Raw genomic sequence first — 17,339 nt, 5'->3', positions numbered from 1 at the left:
GCTGTGACGGTGGAACTGATCTACCTTTCACTTGCTCAAAGTGATCGGAGACAGTCGATGGATCGTGGATGCGGCCCCCGCGTGGTTTGGATGATCGGGGCCCCAGTGGTGCTGAGAAACGTCACTGTGCTTCAGATACAGCGGGGTTGTTGGCAATTGCGCTGCACAAACTCTTCGCGATCGCTGGAGCCTGAAGGGGTCAAATCCTGGCATCGAGATAGGGGGTGTTGTTTCGTGAGGCTGTTGTGGGCGATTCAGGGGTCTTGTCTCCGCAGTCAGGAGAGGAAAGGCGACTGCTTTCCTGGGAGGAACTCAAGGTCATAGCGACTGCTCATCGGCTGTCGAGACGATCCATAGGAAAATCATGGGCTGATCAGTCCTTCTGAATGACAATCTCCGTCGTCTTCCTGATGATGAAGTCATCATGTCCATTCGCCTGAGCCCACTCTGTGTTGTCGCTACCAGTCGATGCGGTCGACTTGTTGGTGACATGTCCCACCCCACCCATTTCAATAATGTTCTCTTCACTTTCGGTGCGCATTATTCCGTCCGCGCGTCCGGTTCGAGTATCGTAAATGGTAGGCATGTTGCGAGTCGACCGAGAATGTACCCCCGATTTCCACCGTGCATTCGAAGCGTGGTCGGTTCCGTATTGGGCTTCGTTGTATCGGCCTTTGTTGGTGTACTGACTCGTTCGCAGGAAGGTGAGTGTCGATCTGGCGAGGCTCCAGACGAATGGCAAGTTCGTCACGTACATGCCGATCGATGCCTCCCGGAGGTACCAGAATTGGTAGCTATCGTCGTAAATATTGTAGAATGTGAAGTATTTGGAAATGATGGCACAGGCGATCTGAGGGGCAGAAGATGCAAGTTAGCGACTAGTCTGGGGGCCAAAGCCAACTCGGGCAGGAACGCACCACCACAATACCCATGGAGAAGACCACGATGACGGGTAACTTGGTCTTCCAGGGCATTTTTGCGCGGATGAACATCGGCAGTATGACGCAGAGAATGAAAATATCGGAACTGATGTTAAAGACGCATTGTACCACTTCATAGCGAAAGTAGGTGCTGCATTCCTTATGGGGTGGCGGGAGTGTCCAATATCCGGACAGGGGGCGACAGTTCAGGAACAGCACCAGCTCCGTGGTGATCCAGCCGATAAGGGTGTATGCGGCGATGACTTTAACCAGGCGGTGCTGCCATAAGTTCGATCTGGAAGTGTGCGTCAGCAGTTGCTCAGCGTTGACTCAGAGAGTGCACCTACGTTAGTCGGAAGTGCACCAACAGCATGCAAGCCTTGAGAGAATAGATGGTGCAGAGCTGGCACTGTATAGACCATCATGTTAGGCAATGTTGACCTAGAATTGGGAAGCAACCATACATTCTCCGAAGCAAACTCGATCTTGGAACCTCTGACTCTTGCAGCAATCTCGGAGGCTGAGAAACTGTAGTACAAACTCGGAGGTTCATACAGATTGCTACCTCCTCCTTCGATAATATAAATGTTGGTAACTGCGAATGCCGTGTAGAATCCCTACGACCACAATCAGAGCGCGTTAACACATGGCCAAAGGTATGACACAGTGCAGTGCATGCAACCTACCACAGCGACCACCATAAGGTAATCTTCGACCTGGAATCGAAATCCGAGTCGTTTGTAGCGGGCAAACCTGTATTGTTGTTACTGATAATGCCCACGAAATATAGGCCATCTATGAACAACAAAGGGTTATACATACAGTCTCACCAGGAACAGCAGAATAGCAATGCTGTACATGATCCAGGTCTGCACGACCAGATCATGAGGACTGCCGCCACCGTCGTTGGCCATGATGATTTCTATGGGAGCGCAACGAGAAGCAACAAAGTCATGGTCGCAAGACTATTCTGAATCTAAAGTACGGGGTGGCTGTTTATGAACTTCTAGAACCTGGCAGGCTATCCAGTCCGGGGCCTGCCAAACTTAGCCTGTAGCTAATTAGGGCTTTGGATTGGAGTTACCGTTCGGGTAGGAGTTAGTACTATTAGCTTTCTCCTTCCTATGGTTCATGTGGCCGCTCACCCTTGGGTGGCGGCACGAGGAGTAAATTAGGACGGCTGAGTGGTTATGGGGCATAACGCGCCATCAACGCTGAATAATTTCATTTATCACAGGATTCGAATCCTTGCTAGACTGCATCCCTGCATAACCTAGAAAATTCTGCACAAAGTCTATTTGTCAAAGCCGGGAGACCCGGATTACAACGTGCATTGAACACGAGGTAGATAGACTCAATAGTACACCAAATATTGTTTTCCAAAGGTGGAACAGAGCTACTCTAGTCGTGAGGTTCTCGATCATGTCTCGAATAGCGCCAGCCACAAGGCTGGAAAACATCATAGATTCGGAAATTCTCCGGCGCTTGGAAAGCGGGTTTGTGTTTCGACTTCCAACATGGACCTCATCAGGAGATGACCGGGGTCCCCCGACTAAGCTTCGGCTACGTATAGTGCATCCACCGTGACAGCCAGTCAGATGGATCGGAATGAGCAGACCAGCTTGCCACGTACGATCGTGTCTCCTGCTTGTTTCCTCACTTTGATCGAACCATGAGGTGGAAGGCAAAACGAGGGCCTGTCCAGGATCTCGAATTCGCTGAATGATAGATTAAATGCGTGGCCATCCTCCACTCCTAAGGGCCACCGGTGCAGAAGCCAGCTGGTCTCAGGTGGAGATGGATAGAACTGACTATGTAGCGCCATTAGTAGACAGTATCGGAGCTGCGGAACACCGAAGAGACTTTGGCCTAGTTAGGCTTTTCTTCGGTCCTCCAGCGGAGGGGTAATCCATCGTGCAAACTCGGTGACTCGATGAGTACGCGTTCCTTTTGAGATTCGTACGCTTATCTCCGAAAAGCCTCGCTGAGTTCAACGTTATTTGTCCAGCCAAGGCGTATAAATTGTCTTCCGGCTAAATTCGTTTCGTAATGTAGCCACGAAGGAGGGCGGAAGGCTAAAAGTCTGAAGGGTGACTGTTGAGCTACTGTGCAACTGTTACCGTGCTACTGTGTCGAGACCCAGACTAAAAGGCGTGGGGAGCTGGATCATGGCGAGGAACGGACCAGGCAGACTCTCTCACTCACAGTCGACAATGGAAGAAAAGAACGGAACGACGGCTAGACTTTCCGCTTCGCAGAGCGGGGCACGTGCTCCACTTGGATCGTGATAAGGACGGGCCATGCACTGCTTGGAGACATAGTCAAGTCTGCCTATGAGCCATTTAATATCGAGTCAGGTCAATAAAATTTCCACTCAATCAAAACTTTTAATATACAATCTGCACCATAGGTAGCTGAAACGCCCTCGCAACCGGAGATGATGCTGTAGCCTAGAACTAGCTGGAATCCATCAGCCCATTTCTCTTGAGAGTATTTGCCCCTGGGCGGTGGAGGGACCCCGGCAGAATATTAGTCCCCAATGAGGGCATTTTGCTAACCCCAAGACAGCCTAGTGTTAGTCATGTCATCAACTTCAAATCAGAAGAGGAACCGGGAGGACTGGAAAGGGAAAGCCGGGGACAATGAAAGAGATAAGCCTTCCAGATGAGGATAGCAATCGCGGCATAATCTTCATGACCCATGTCCAGACCCCTTGAGGTTCATCCACGGCAAGGGTGATGACCCAGGGAACACCAAGGCTAATCACAATAAGATGGTACCCAGCGGGATCGGAGAGTAAGAGAAAAATGAATTAATCTCGTTGCTTGAACCGCTAAGCACTGCGGGTGCTCGAGCCAAGCATGGATGCTGCCGCGCGGGTCCTGTCATTGGCGGGTGACTGACTTATTGTGGCCAAAACGAAGGAAAAAAAAAAAAAAAAACTTCCCAAAAAATAATCCGGCGAAGCCCGAGCAGGAAAGCCAGAAGAGTCATTCTCCGCCAACTACTTTTCATATTCGCCGGATCCAACTCTACCTTAGCTTAGTCCCTGCTCTAGTGCCAACTGCGAGGGGGGCAAAACTCCTCTTTATCTCCCATCCGGCCCTGAGTTTTTTCCCGCCATGCAGCTGGGCTTGCATTAAATCCTCCTACGTTCTCTTCAACGGCTGCGTTTCGATTTTTGAAACTTGCGGCCTCAACGTCTTTTGCTCCAACCGAGGATCCCCTCCTGCGCCAGCTCGCAGACCGTTTATCACTATATCCAGCATGGCTGATACCATGCACGACGAGGAGAAGGGCCACCGCGCCGCTCCAGCCGTAGAATCGGTCTCGTCTCCCTCGGAAACTGGAAAAGAAATGTCCTCCTACCCTTCTTCAGGGAATGCCTGGACGAGGCTCAACGCTCGTATTCAATCCATCAAATTCCTCGAAAGCCGCGGTATCGAGCGTGTCCCAGAGTCCGAGCGTCACGCTGCCTCAGCATCCAATTACATGCAAATGGCTTTGCTTTGGTTTAGTACCAACATCACCGCGAACAACATCGCAATCGGAATGTATGGGCCTCTGGACTATTCTCTGAGTTTCGTTGACTCGGCGCTCTGTGCGGTGTTTGGTGCTTTCCTTGGTGCGGCAGGTGTGGCGTATATGGGAACGTTTGGACCGCAGAGTGGTAATCGAACAATGGTAAGCAACGTGCCATCTTCTGGAGAACGTCAAGTCGTGCTAACCAAAAGCCTTATAGGTCGTCGCAAGATATTTCATGGGCTACTACCCGAGTAAGATCGCTTGTCTTTTGAACATCATCATCATGTTGGGCTATGGAATGATTGACTGCCTCGTGGGTGGCCAGGTGCTGTCCGCTGTTGCTGATGGTGGGTTGACGGTGGTGGTGGGAATCATCATTATTGCCATCATAACGTGGATCGTGGTGGTCTTTGGTATGGCGCCTTTCCACGTGTACGAGCGATGGGCCTGGGTGCCTCAACTCATCGCCATCTTCGTCTTGGTCGGCAGTGCCGGCCCGAAATTTGACACCAACATCAAGACTACTGGCGACCCCCAGACCGTCAACGCCAACCGTCTCACCTTCTTCTCGCTCTGTCTCTCCAGTTCCGTTGCCTGGGCCCCTGCTGGCGCTGATTTCTTCGTCTACTTCCCTCCCACCACCTCGAAATGGAAGACCTTCACCCTGACCCTCTTCGGTGTCGGCCTTGCCCTCTCTTTTGCCAACCTTATGGGTGTCGGCCTCGCTAGTGGCACGCTAACGAACCCATCCTGGGCGGAGGCATACGGAACTTCTGCTGGAGCACTCATCATTGCCGGATATGACGGTCTCGGAGGATTTGGCAAGTTTTTGGGCGTTCTCGTCGCCCTGGGTCTGATTGCCAACAACATCCCTGGAACCTACTCCGCCACTCTGGGCTTCCAGATCATGGGCCGTCACCTTGGCAGCCTTCCCAGATGGTTCCTCTCCTGTATTGGTGTGATCATCTACACTGCTTGCGCCCTGGGTGGCCGGAACCACCTCTACGATATCTTCGAGAACTTCCTCGCCCTGATGGGCTACTGGGTGACCATCTATTTGACCATCGCTTTGGAGGAGCACCTCATCTTCCGCCGCACCCGTGGTTTCGACTGGGATGCTTGGGCTGACCGGTCCAAGTTGCCCCTTGGTCTTGCTGCTCTGGCTGCGTTCCTGATCGGCTGGGCGGGTGCGATCGTCTGCATGGACCAAATATGGTATGTTGGTCCGATTGCCAAGATGGTTGGTTCGGACGGCGCGGACCTGGGTATCTGGGTGGGTGTGTCTTGGGCGATGCTGGTGTTCCCGCCTCTGCGGTGGTTGGAGCTGCAGAAGATCGGTCGGTAAATGAACTCTGCATTGTCCCGGAGAAAAATAAAAAGTATAGAAGTGAAAAGGAAAGGATGTATCCTTCTGTTTGAGACATGAAGGACGATAAAGATGTATGCCTAATCGATGCTATATAACGGATTCTTCCCCACTAGATAATGTGTTATGCTATGAGCAGAATATCAATGTACCAATTTCATCTCATATTCCAGCAACAACGATCTAAAATAAGAACACACACACCACTATCTCAAGACAAAGCTATTCTTCCTTCGTTGCACAGAAGATATCCCCAATGACCGCCATTAAGGAATTACGACAATGTTGGATGTATCACACAATTTGCAGCCAGAAGAACTGGGGCGAAGTCACCTTGCCTATTTAACTGTAAATGTGAACGGAAGACTCCAAGACCGCTGGTGAGATGAGTAGTCTCCTTTAGCTGATAAATCCCTGACTGTGTGCCTATCTTGACGGAAGGTAAAAGTGAGTTACGGATGCGAGTAATGCGATAAAAGGATGAGGACAAACCCACCATTCGTGAGGTATGTGCCGGTGTTATTGCTGTACGGTTCAATTACGCCTTGTTGCCTCGGTTGTCCGCAAAGGAAAATGATGTCTCAAGGGCATCGATCCGTTTCCAACATAACCAACATGCACATGAAGAAGGCACCTAGGCACCTTGCCACCCCATTATCCTGGACAATCTTCAACAGGAAGGTCGCGAAGAAATGCTTATGAAATGATGTATAATGTGCTTCATGCCCAGATTGTATTAGGAATGATGCCTCGTGCGCATGATGAGGGAGACCATAAAACCCTATAAAGACCCGGCGAACATCTCTCACTCTCTTGCCTCGATATAAAAATCACCATCCAAACTAGGGCCTTCCCACGGTGCTAGATACTACTGCCGATCTACCCAATCATTACAACTCTCCAATCAACCATCCACCCACAACCATGATGAGCGCCGACACATACAACATTCTCAACTTCGCCGACACCCTCAAACGCTCGTTCGAGGAAAAAGTCGACGAACACGGAAATGTCACCAAGCGCGGGTTCAAGCGCGGCGACTTGAACGTGCTAAGCACACTACACTACTGGATCCAGCCAAGTCCAGAGCTCCAGGGCGACCTCTATAACGCAAATCTTATCATGTGCAGCAGAAAATATGGACCGGTGTTTGTTGCCGTTGGGTGTGAGGCACCCGATACATTACTATCGCCTGACGGGCAGGCTCCCGACTGGGCTCGAGAGCGCGTTAAGGTAGTATGTGATTTACTGAGAAGTAAGCTACGATCTTTGTTCGCGGATAAGAAAAACAAGCCGCGTGATGGGTGGCCGCAGTACGGGGCTGTTATTTATGGGCAGGAAATATGTGTCTACAAAATGGATCTTGAAGGCGGTGCACACAAGGTGGTGTTTGAGGGGGAGACTGTGCATGATATTCTTTGGGGGAGGATTATACGTCTTTTGGATGGGATTGTTGATGAGTTTCAGATCCCGGATGAATTGGGGACGGAGTAGTAGTACTATGGTTTGGGGGGTTTTCAGGATGGTTAGCATCTGTGTGCTGGGTGTGAATTTACAGTTTTTACCATTGCTCTAGAGGCTACGTGGATATGTAGTGATGAAGATGTGTAGATGTAGAGTATGTGTTTGTACTCACCTAAATGATTCCAGTTACCTGTATAGTATTTGATCCTTACTGTTACGTCGATGGTTTTGCAGTTCTACCATAGTGTAGAAAAAGGTCGAATCAGGAGTCAGTAAGCTACTTTTCGAACTCAGTTGCAGCAATATTGGGAGACCTGCAGAAAGTGATCACAGGGAAACATCCATGGTTACATACCACATATAGATTGCGTACCAACCGATGCCTGAAAAGCTAAACTCTAAACAATGTCCATTGGTCTGGAATCTTCCTGACACCCCAGCTGTATTTTCAGGGTGCTTAGAAGGTTCCTTCTGCAACGCATAGTTGTGGGGAAGAGTACTCATTAAGGTTAGTGTACTGAATGAGTGGACTGATATTCCCGATTGGTATGTGTGTTGTGTTGGGCAGAATGCACGGCTGGCAAGAGCCCTTCTTTGGTCTTGTTAAGCTGAGTGGTAATGTCTGAGGTTGATTCCGGTTCCGTCAGCGTACGTGAAGAACTTTTATATAGATATGTGACGTACAGTGCATATTGCCTTGTATGTATTTGACACCCTCTGGGTTATTTCCAAGTATATAGCAGATGTTATCTAGGGAATTGGATAATATCCAGAGATGAAGCGACGCAATTCTCAATAGCTTCTTCTGCATGTGCGTCTGGCATGGAGGAAGGAAGTTAACATATAAGTAGGCCTGCGACCCTTTCGTCTGGTCTGCCTTTTCTGTGTATCAGACCGGCGATTGCTCTCTCACTGGTAGAAACTGCAAGCTTCGTCCATCAATCCATCGATTTCTATCCAATTCGCACACACACACACACACACACAGACACACTATATACGGTATTATATACCCATGAATACGCCAATCTTGGAAACGTCAGCCCCTGATCACGGCTATCTCAGTCTACTCTCGCGCCTACTCCAAGAACAGTGGGTAGAACGGTTCGATGGACACGGCTACGTCGATGAAGCAGGCTTTGAGAAAGATGACCTGCGCTCAGTGATTACAAGCGACCACAGTTACCCATCCTTCACTGGCCGCAATGTCAAGTATGAAATGCTTGTTGTCACCAGCACGACCTATAGTTGTCCAGTGTTTCTGGCTATTTCTGGTCCAGAACACGCCGACCAGAATGAGTTGATGGCTCTCATCCGTGAAATTTTCAGACGTGGTGTGTATTCCCCCGGTGCTGATTGGCCAAAGTTCGGGGCTGTGCTTCGTGGACACAACATTACTTTGGTAAGGTATAGACGGAATGATACTTTGAGGACCATGGAGGAACGCAATATCCTACATGGTATTGGTGCTTCCTTGGGTGATCTTGTCAGACATCTTCCGATCGCTGATAGGACTTTGGATAATCCATATATGAGGAGGTGAAGATGCAGCGTTCTATTCAGGAGGATTGGAATTGAAATTATGAAATGTGTGCAAGATTTGAATGGATATAATCGTGATTGCTTGAAATTCTATTTGTTCCTGTAGTAGTAATTAGACGTAGGCGTAGAGCACATACCCTGGAATCGATAAGTTCATCAGAGGTAGTTGATCTGAAAGATTCGAGGAGAGAGCGTATAGTAAGCGGATACCCCATGACAGATGGGTGGAGAGCACCTTTTAGGGCGAGGGGTGGAGCGGAGGTGAGCCAAGGAAATGGGGGTGTGGAGTGGTGGGTGGCATGGGAAACAGAGGGGAGGAGCGGAAGGAGGTCATGGGGACAGAGAGCAGAGGCGGAGGCTGGCGAGAGTGCCGAAAGCACACCCTATTACGTGAGAGCAGCAGTGGTGACTGATTGACTGGTCAGGCGCTGGGTCGGAGCCGGTGACACAACAGCATGCCCCGAGCAGCGAAAAGCCCTACGCTCAGGCCCATCAAACCCCGAACAGCGCACAGAAACAAGTTGAGCTGAGAGCCCACAAATGGGACGCGACTGGACTAGCAATAAGATATTGCTGCCTACATAGGATGCCATTGAGTTTACTATCACCCTGCCTCTGAAAACCTTCGAGGTGTATGACTACTGAGAGCCTAGCATCTGTGCCTAATTGTTGACGACTGTAGGATCATAAAAAGGATACACTATGTCTACCCTGAGTGGACGGAGAGATATGTTCTGACATGAGTCATTCAACACTATGGTCATGTTTGTCTGCAGCTTTATTCATTCTGGGTGCGATACTTCTCAAATACATAAGATCATCATGAAACTAAAGAGAGGGACGGGACTGAATCATGTTTCGTGCCGATGGATGCATGCACAGCTGACCCTTACTTCAACCGATGGGAGACGTAGTAACGTCCGACTGCCAAATTATCTCTACCACATTCCACCAGGATGTCGTACTGACGGATCATCCATGCAAGGTGAGCGTTGTAAAGTCCACGTGAGGATTTATAGACACCACGGTCAAGACAAGCCAGGATCTCATAGGTAGCCCCCATAGCTAGATTATCGAAGTTCTTATGCGGATTATCCCAATCACATTTTGTAGCAGCTAGCCCTTGCCAAGGGGAAAGAGACTGGCCGCTTTTGTTGGCGGTGATGTCAGGCACCTCGGAATGTCCATTGCGGCCATCAGGAAGCGACTCCGCAAAGGCTGCGCGCAATGCTGCACGGAATCCACCGACAGGAGGGGTATCCGGAGAAGGGATCTCATCAAACGTACAAGGAATGTAAGTGTCATCCAACGGAATATCAGTATCACACTTCTGCGAAATGGCCCAGTAGCAATACCGCGCACTGTAGAGATAGACGAACTCCATGAACAAGATAGCGAAGAGGGGACCAGGAGCTTCACGAGCGATCCGCGCGTTGGCAAGGAGACACCCACGGAACATTCGAGCACAGATGATGGGGCCGTCCCAAGTGCCTACGGCCCAACAGAAATTGAGTGCCCTGCCCGACTTCTGGTCATTCACATAATCGAATATGTCATTCGAGAAAACAGTTCCCCAGGCAGTTGCACGGGTCCCAAAGATAGAAATTGGGTCCAGAGCTTTGATACAGTCAAGAAACGATGGAAGAGTAGAGTCGTATAGCCTAGCGAGGAACAAGGTAGAGATGGAGTAGTTAGACGAGAAAGGCGGGGTTTTAGGGTCCATTGTGCAGCAATGGTAACTGAACAGTACACGATCAAAGATCTCCGGGCGAGGTCCGCTTAGCAGTTTTTCTGCTGCAAGTAATGGGCCAGCTAGATTTGGAAGATGGGCCCATTGCCCTCCCTGGTCGCAAACGCTGAGCTCGTCTGCATACGGCAAACCGTGGTAGAAAGCAGTGACAGCACGAGCCTCCTCAGTCATCGCTTCCGGGCTGGTGAGAGCCAAGTAGAAGAGCCCACTTAGCCCTCCAGTGGACAGATTGCTGACTCGGAGTTTACCCAGTCCTGTCATGGCGCTGACTTGATTGAGCCTACTTTCCGGGTCTATAGACCGAGTGATAGCCACGCACGGGTCAAACGAAGTTCCAGATGCTCGTGAGATGATGATACCGAGCGCCTCTTGCATCCACTCGGGATGGAAGATTCCCGCTGACCTGATGCTCCAAAGAGGCGCACAGACAGCCGCTGGGAGCGAGAGCAAGGGATGGTCATCACCGGTCATGACTTCGGTTGCGTTCTCTGGGGTGAACCATCCGAAGGAGTTTGCAATGGCGTTATCAGCTCCATCTTCAGGTGCCAGCACATGTTCCTCCTGCTCGACGGGCTCACCGAGAATTGCCCGGGCCATGTAGACCCAGATACGCATAGAAGGTGTACTAGGAGATGTAGCATGCTTGGCAAGGACTCGCTTGAGTTCAGCCAGACAGTGAGGTCGGGGTGTGTGGCAGATACCATCGACAGTCAGAACATCATCGGTGGGTTCATGGTAGATAGCACTCGGCTGAACGGGGAAGTAGTCAGCCTTGGTGGCAGCAGAGAACCTCTCTTGAGTCTGGGTAGTCATGACTGCGGCAGGTTTTGTTCAGGGCAGATTCAATGTAGATTTCTCGAATGTCTTTTGAGATGAGAGACTTATGGAATAGAATAGTTTCGTCCAGAGGCATAGAGAGATCCTTAAATAATAATCTACGTCTACAAGAAGACGCAATCGAATATCCTCTTTAGTACAGAGACATTGAATACGAAGCCGATTGTCATCGGATTCTAGAGCTGGCAACACAAAGTTGGGGATCATCCAAATTGACTTCTCGCTTCCCAGATTAATTCCTCGCTTTGAGCGGAGTCGACGACGGAATACGACAGCAAAGCCGTGCCACTGAAAATCAGGGAAATGAGTCGGTACAGTTTCCCTTGCTGATGGTAAGTGATTCGCCATCGACATGTATGGCATATTCTTGCTCCAAGTCACCCTCTTTAGGCTGGACGCGAGGCCTATCGCATCAATTCTATATACAGCTATCAAAATGTTGGTATGTTACTAAGCAAACGTCATAATTTGTCAAGGGCATTGTTCCATTCTGGGAGGTTCGCAGCTTGAAGCCATTATATTATTGGATGGTGCTCGAGGACGACCCGGAATAATGCGAGCCAATGATCGTCTGTAGTACTGCTGTTAATGCAAAGTCGCCGTTGATCCTTCGACGCATAACGATTCTGCCCCTTACGATCTGCATGGTGTGGCAGTATGCAATGTACTGCCTGGTGTGAAAGTCCTATGCACAAAGTACCTGTGATATGAATCTGCTTTCTGAGTAGTTCCTTGTTTTACCCGACCCTCCTGTGCACGGGGATTCTTTATCCTACCCAATGATGTGGGTAAAGGATCGTTCCAGGGCAGCAAAGTGCCATAGGGTTGCACTAAAAGAGGGCCTGTGCGAGGAAGGTACTACTGGATAAGGCAGGAATAGGTCTGGGCGTGTACATCCGGATGGCATCTACTCCACGGCCGGACAGAGCCGCTACGCCGTTACGATCAGAAAATGCCTCACACTTGATCGTGAGGATTCCTTTGAATTCCGTTTCTTGGGTGGTGAATATTGGCCCCCACTCGCGAGAATTGATCCATTGAAAGTATGCACCAAGCAGCTCATCGCAATAGCACAAGTGGCACAGGTCGTAAGGGGTCTCTGGTTTACCAACAAGGAAATCTCAAAAGGTAAATCCCAAAAGCCGTCTGAGTGGTCATGGGATGGAATGGCGTGGATAATGAGAGAAGATGGTCTCTAAGGTTGAAAATTACATCTCGAAATGTTCCGTCCTGTCAATTCACCGTTCTTCCATGTGCGATGCTTGCCCTTTTCCCAAAGAGGGAAACTAGAGTCGTGTCAATGAAACTTTCTGGGGTGGTCAGAGACTGGTATGTAGAAGGCCCTGCCACGGCATATGAGTATGGCCAACTCTACGCATAAAGCGTTTGTCATCGAGTGCTCGCAATATGCTGTTATGTATGGGGCTCCAATTTGACGGCCTTTGATGCACTAGCCATGATTGATAGCAAGTACTGATCGAGTAACATAGCGTTCCAGTGAGAATATACACTAATTTCTGCCTCAAAACATGGTCGCATTCCTGACGAATAGATATGTCAACATGGCTGGTGCTTAACAAAGGATGAAAGATCAGGATAAACTATTGAAGTAATCAGCAACCACTTGTGTCTCTTTTAGTGTTTGGCTTCGAGAAAAAAGGCTTCGTAGCTGGCACATTGTCGTGATAACTTGGTGGCTGGTAAGACTTTCACTTCGTGGCAGAAGTCTAGCATTATGAGATGAGTGTGACCTCCAATGATCGATCTCTGCATTCTCAACTCGGACATGGCACCAATGCATGTAGGCGTTGGAGAAGCGTTTGCTGCATTCTCTTATCATCGGCTAGGTTGCGGAGTGTTGAACTACAACGTGCGCTGTGACACCCACACACTCTGAATAAAGAGATGGTCAATCCTTTATTTTAGAATAAGAATTTGTTATAATTATCAGGCACTTGTCTTAGACCGCAAGGTCAGGAGGCTATTTCAAACCGCACTGAAAAATCCCCTGCCTTTATTCAGTAACGTTCTTTCGAGGGACAGTCACCTTGCTAGCCAATAACTATGGTGTCTAGGACCGAGTCCTAGTAACATAGCCCGTAACTTTCGATGTAATGGCCTTATGCCCCGTCCCACAACGACGGCAATTACCTTTGATGCCAGTATCCGAGAAGACACTCCGGTATGTGGGATAAAATCGACTCAAATCATCTCCATAGGATGGCGAGTACTGTGTCTGGCTACACTCCGCTTCGAACAGAGCATGACAAGTGTTAGAGTCCCCTGAGCAATATGTTGTTTAGCATCAAGTAGCTTATATAGCGGTCGGTCATCAGATACTATCTCGTTAGATAGAACACACATATAGATTTAGGGGTATTGAATCTAAGCAAGGCTAGGCAGATTTCGCTAAGGGATCTACTACTAGGAAAGGGGGCCTACTTAAAGCACCACTGGCTTTATGAGCTGTTGGCAAAAGATCCCATCGCTTGGAGATTTTAGACTCTACACCATCTAGCCTACTAACCACCACCTGAGAACTAGACTGTGTGAATGTGGCTATTCGTATTCGCAAAAGGTTGTCTAGATCGATCTCAAGCTGGCGGCCATGACACCAACGCTAACCATAAGTTATGAATAGTATAGGTACTAGAGCCCTGGTAAAACATACTAACTACCGAGTGGCTAGTGCACGTTAGAATGTCTCAGCTGAGATCCCTGCATTCTCGACAAGTTCAGTTACGACTAGTACCTTGTGGACTGTGTTCCTGAGATGATTTAATGTGCTACAGACGGATCTGGCCATTATGCGCATTGAGGCTAACAGCTGCCAAAGCCATCGAGATTGATGGTCAGATCACGTCAGCTCAAGCTTTTCCAAGAGTTGAGAAAAGGTCTGGTCAGATTAAATGTGTGGTCGCACGAGACACGCGGGAGGATTGTCAGGTAAGGTTCAGACCCACAGCGAAATGACGGGTCTTTCCCGGCGAACACCAGGACGCCTCAGGCGATCCTACGTTAACAAAGTTCACGTTGAGAGATCCACTTCAATCTCCCAGCGTTTAGTGGTATAAGCAATTTAGGCTACATCCATCGACAATCAGGCCACATAGCCTTTGCTGCCTGTAGAGCTGGCTTGATATAATGCATGAGTAGGTAGTGCTTTAATGTCAAAGGAAATCACCAGGTACCTTGTCCTGAAATTTTTCTATGCTTGAAAATACTACAGACCTGCCCCATTAACATAGCCACGGCTGGGGATCTATTTTTCTTACTGGCATTACTGTATTACGCAAAATAGCGTTGCCTATGGCCTCAGCCTTGCCCTAGCGGCTGCAGTAGTAACTATACTAGCAGTGATACTATTCCTAGTTGGTGAGTACTTTTGCTTATTTAAGATTACTGGTCGAAAGAAGCGTTAGTCCTTATCAAATCATGGAGCTCAAGATGAGCAAATAATATGCAGCGATCGGCAATCACATGAATCTAATATTGAAAGGGCAAAGTGTTTGCGATGCACAGTAAGCCCAAAAGTAAGCGCCCAAAAGAAATATGAAGTAGGGTCCGACTTCCAAATTCCCCTGTCAGATCTCCCGCTCGAGTAACTTTCGACACTGTCGTGGCCGGATTCATCATGGGACGTTTTACGAGGGGCTCGTACGAGCCCGTCGCTCGCACTTCGTTCGACGATGCCGAAGAGATTGAACTGGCGAGGGATGATTCGATAGATGGGTATCCCACGCGCGCTCGAGTCTCCCGCGTCGGACGTCTCTTAGCCCTTCTGTTCCAGACATCCCGAGCAGCTAAATGGCGCATACGACGACGTTATTCTCCCGAGACCTTCACAGTCCGTAGGATAGTTTCCATTCTGTTCTGCGTCCTGGTTGGCCTAATTGTTACAACCTTTGCATTATTCCCGTCCTATACTCACTTGCCTCCTCACTACCATGCCTTGCAATCAGCCGTCCAAGGCTCCACAACCCCAGGCCGGGGAAATCCACATAACTCTACCGTTTTTATCGCGGTCAGCCTCTATGACAAGACCGGGGCTCTGGCGGGTGGCGCGTGGGGCCAGAGTCTTCTAGATCTGATCGACATGATCGGGCCGGACCGTGTCTTCCTGAGCATCTATGAAAATGACAGCGATGCAACTGGCGAGCAGGCATTGTCGGCGCTGAGCGATCGAGTCCCTTGTAACAAATCCATTGTTTACGACAAACATTTTAACTTCACGGGCTTTCCCACCGTTACGCTACCCGATGGATCCAGCCACGTGCGCCGCGTGGCCTACCTCGCAGAGGTCCGCAACCGGGCCTTGCGTCCCTTGGATGATCTAAACCACCGGTTCGACCGCCTCCTCTTCTTGAACGACGTCTACTTCGATCCCCTGGATGCCCTGCAGCTTCTTTTCTCGACACATACCCGCGACGGCCGCCCGGACTATCGAGCCGCATGTGCGGTCGACTTTATCAACCCGTTCAAGTTCTACGATACCTTTGCCACGCGCGACCTTGAGGGCTACGGCATGGGGCTTCCATTCTTTCCATGGTTCACCACTGCGGGTAAAGCCCAGAGTCGCTCGGATGTACTGCAGGGAACCGATGCAGTCAGGGTGCGTAGTTGCTGGGGAGGAATGGTTGCCTTCGATGCTGGGTTCTTCCAGCGCGACATCCCAGCAGCAACAGACACGGATCAGCCAACATATTACCGCGGACGTCGCGTGCCTGTGCAATTTCGCGGTGAGGAAGATCCGTTCTGGGAATCGTCTGAATGTTGTTTGATACACGCGGATATTCAAAGCTGGCCCTCTTCATCCTCCATAGGTGCGGCCAAGGCTGAGAGGGACGGCGAGGAAGATTCAGGCATCTATATGAACCCCTTCATTCGCGTGGCCTACCACTCTCGCTCTTTCAGTTGGCTCAGGATTACTCGTCGGGTAGAGAGACTTTATTCTGTCGCCCATTGGCTTTCCAGCACTGCGGTTGGTCTTCCGGTTTATAATCCGCGTCGAGCAGAGGTTCCCGGCGAAGAAGTGCAAGAGACGGTCTGGGTAGGGGATAATTCGAAAGAAGGCGGGTCCTTCTCGCAAGTGACACGGATTGCTAATTATGATGGATTCTGCGGGAGATGGGACCTACAGGTCCTTTCTCGTCGGGAAGAGACTGGCGAAGGGGGTTGGGTCTCTGTCCCTGTCCCGGCGTTGCCGTCTTGAGTCTGCCTGCTCGGGCTGTGAACGTCTGTTGCTTCAATTTCAGTTTTAGTCTTTGTCGAGCGTTCACCATTATTGATGACCTATGGCGCTGGATCTACTAATGATGTATTTAGAGGGAACTAAAAATAATAGATGATCCTTCCTCACATTGCGGAACTAAAGCTGAAAGCATATGACTATTGTGTAGAGGATAATATAGTCTATAAACAACCATTAGCCTTCATCGTGAAATAATATTCGAAGAAATCACGGTATATTCCTTCACAAAGTCAATAGATTCTTTGAACGTACAATATGATGACAACCGGCGAGCCTCCATTCAACAAACCGTGTCTCTCTCCTTCTCTCTCTCTGCTGCTGCTGACCTTCTGCCCGCCGTAAACGGGCTTCCTGTTACTCTGTGCATTGTTGCACGAGTCTAAATATCCAGTTAACGCGTGACTAATTATGTGACCTCCCTCAGCGGCCTTACAACAGCATCAGTCGCAGCTGGGACAAGTCCGATCTCAACGTTTAACACCTGACCTCATCTTCCGATTCCATTTTGCTATCTGATCTGCTTGCTATCCTCCCCAACTCTGAGAAAATGTCACGTTATTTTAGTACTATACCCTTCTTCAAAATATCATCCACCAGATTATCTTCACTTATTGCATACAGGATTGGGTAACTCTAAAGTGATCAATACTAGCATAAGTTTCAACTACGATCGAACAGGGGTTA

General features: G+C 49.5%; 6 protein-coding genes across 6 annotated transcripts; 4 read left to right on the top strand and 2 right to left on the bottom strand.

Moving 5' to 3' along the window:
• Positions 1-373: 373 nt before the first annotated feature.
• AKAW2_11129S (uncharacterized protein) lies at positions 374-1,834 on the bottom strand (the record flags this gene model as incomplete). The annotated part of the gene is made up of 6 exons (XM_041682222.1): positions 374-850; positions 918-1,215; positions 1,268-1,329; positions 1,385-1,537; positions 1,607-1,673; positions 1,743-1,834. 6 exons carry the CDS (start codon positions 1,832-1,834, stop codon positions 374-376), a joined length of 1,149 nt encoding a protein of 382 aa, XP_041537849.1.
• A 1,951-nt stretch (positions 1,835-3,785) lies between these two features.
• AKAW2_11128A (purine-cytosine permease family protein) lies at positions 3,786-5,790 on the top strand (the record flags this gene model as incomplete). Its single annotated transcript, XM_041682211.1, has 2 exons — positions 3,786-4,604; positions 4,663-5,790. 2 exons carry the CDS (start codon positions 3,786-3,788, stop codon positions 5,788-5,790), a joined length of 1,947 nt encoding a protein of 648 aa, XP_041537848.1.
• A 945-nt stretch (positions 5,791-6,735) lies between these two features.
• On the top strand, positions 6,736-7,305 carry AKAW2_11127A (uncharacterized protein; the record flags this gene model as incomplete). The annotated part of the gene is made up of 1 exon (XM_041682200.1): positions 6,736-7,305. One exon carries the CDS (start codon positions 6,736-6,738, stop codon positions 7,303-7,305), a length of 570 nt encoding a protein of 189 aa, XP_041537847.1.
• Positions 7,306-8,290: 985 nt separating this feature from the next.
• AKAW2_11126A (uncharacterized protein) lies at positions 8,291-8,818 on the top strand (the record flags this gene model as incomplete). Its single annotated transcript, XM_041682189.1, has 1 exon — positions 8,291-8,818. One exon carries the CDS (start codon positions 8,291-8,293, stop codon positions 8,816-8,818), a length of 528 nt encoding a protein of 175 aa, XP_041537846.1.
• Positions 8,819-9,706: 888 nt separating this feature from the next.
• AKAW2_11125S (uncharacterized protein) lies at positions 9,707-11,380 on the bottom strand (the record flags this gene model as incomplete). Its single annotated transcript, XM_041682178.1, has 1 exon — positions 9,707-11,380. One exon carries the CDS (start codon positions 11,378-11,380, stop codon positions 9,707-9,709), a length of 1,674 nt encoding a protein of 557 aa, XP_041537845.1.
• A 3,658-nt stretch (positions 11,381-15,038) lies between these two features.
• On the top strand, positions 15,039-16,616 carry AKAW2_11124A (glycosyltransferase family 69 protein; the record flags this gene model as incomplete). The annotated part of the gene is made up of 1 exon (XM_041682167.1): positions 15,039-16,616. One exon carries the CDS (start codon positions 15,039-15,041, stop codon positions 16,614-16,616), a length of 1,578 nt encoding a protein of 525 aa, XP_041537844.1.
• Positions 16,617-17,339: the final 723 nt, after the last annotated feature.

The sequence above is a fragment of the Aspergillus luchuensis genome, chromosome 1 (genome assembly GCF_016861625.1).
Source record: "Aspergillus luchuensis IFO 4308 DNA, chromosome 1, nearly complete sequence".
Lineage (NCBI taxonomy): Eukaryota > Fungi > Ascomycota > Eurotiomycetes > Eurotiales > Aspergillaceae > Aspergillus > Aspergillus luchuensis.
This window is presented reverse-complemented; position numbering and strand designations above follow the sequence as displayed.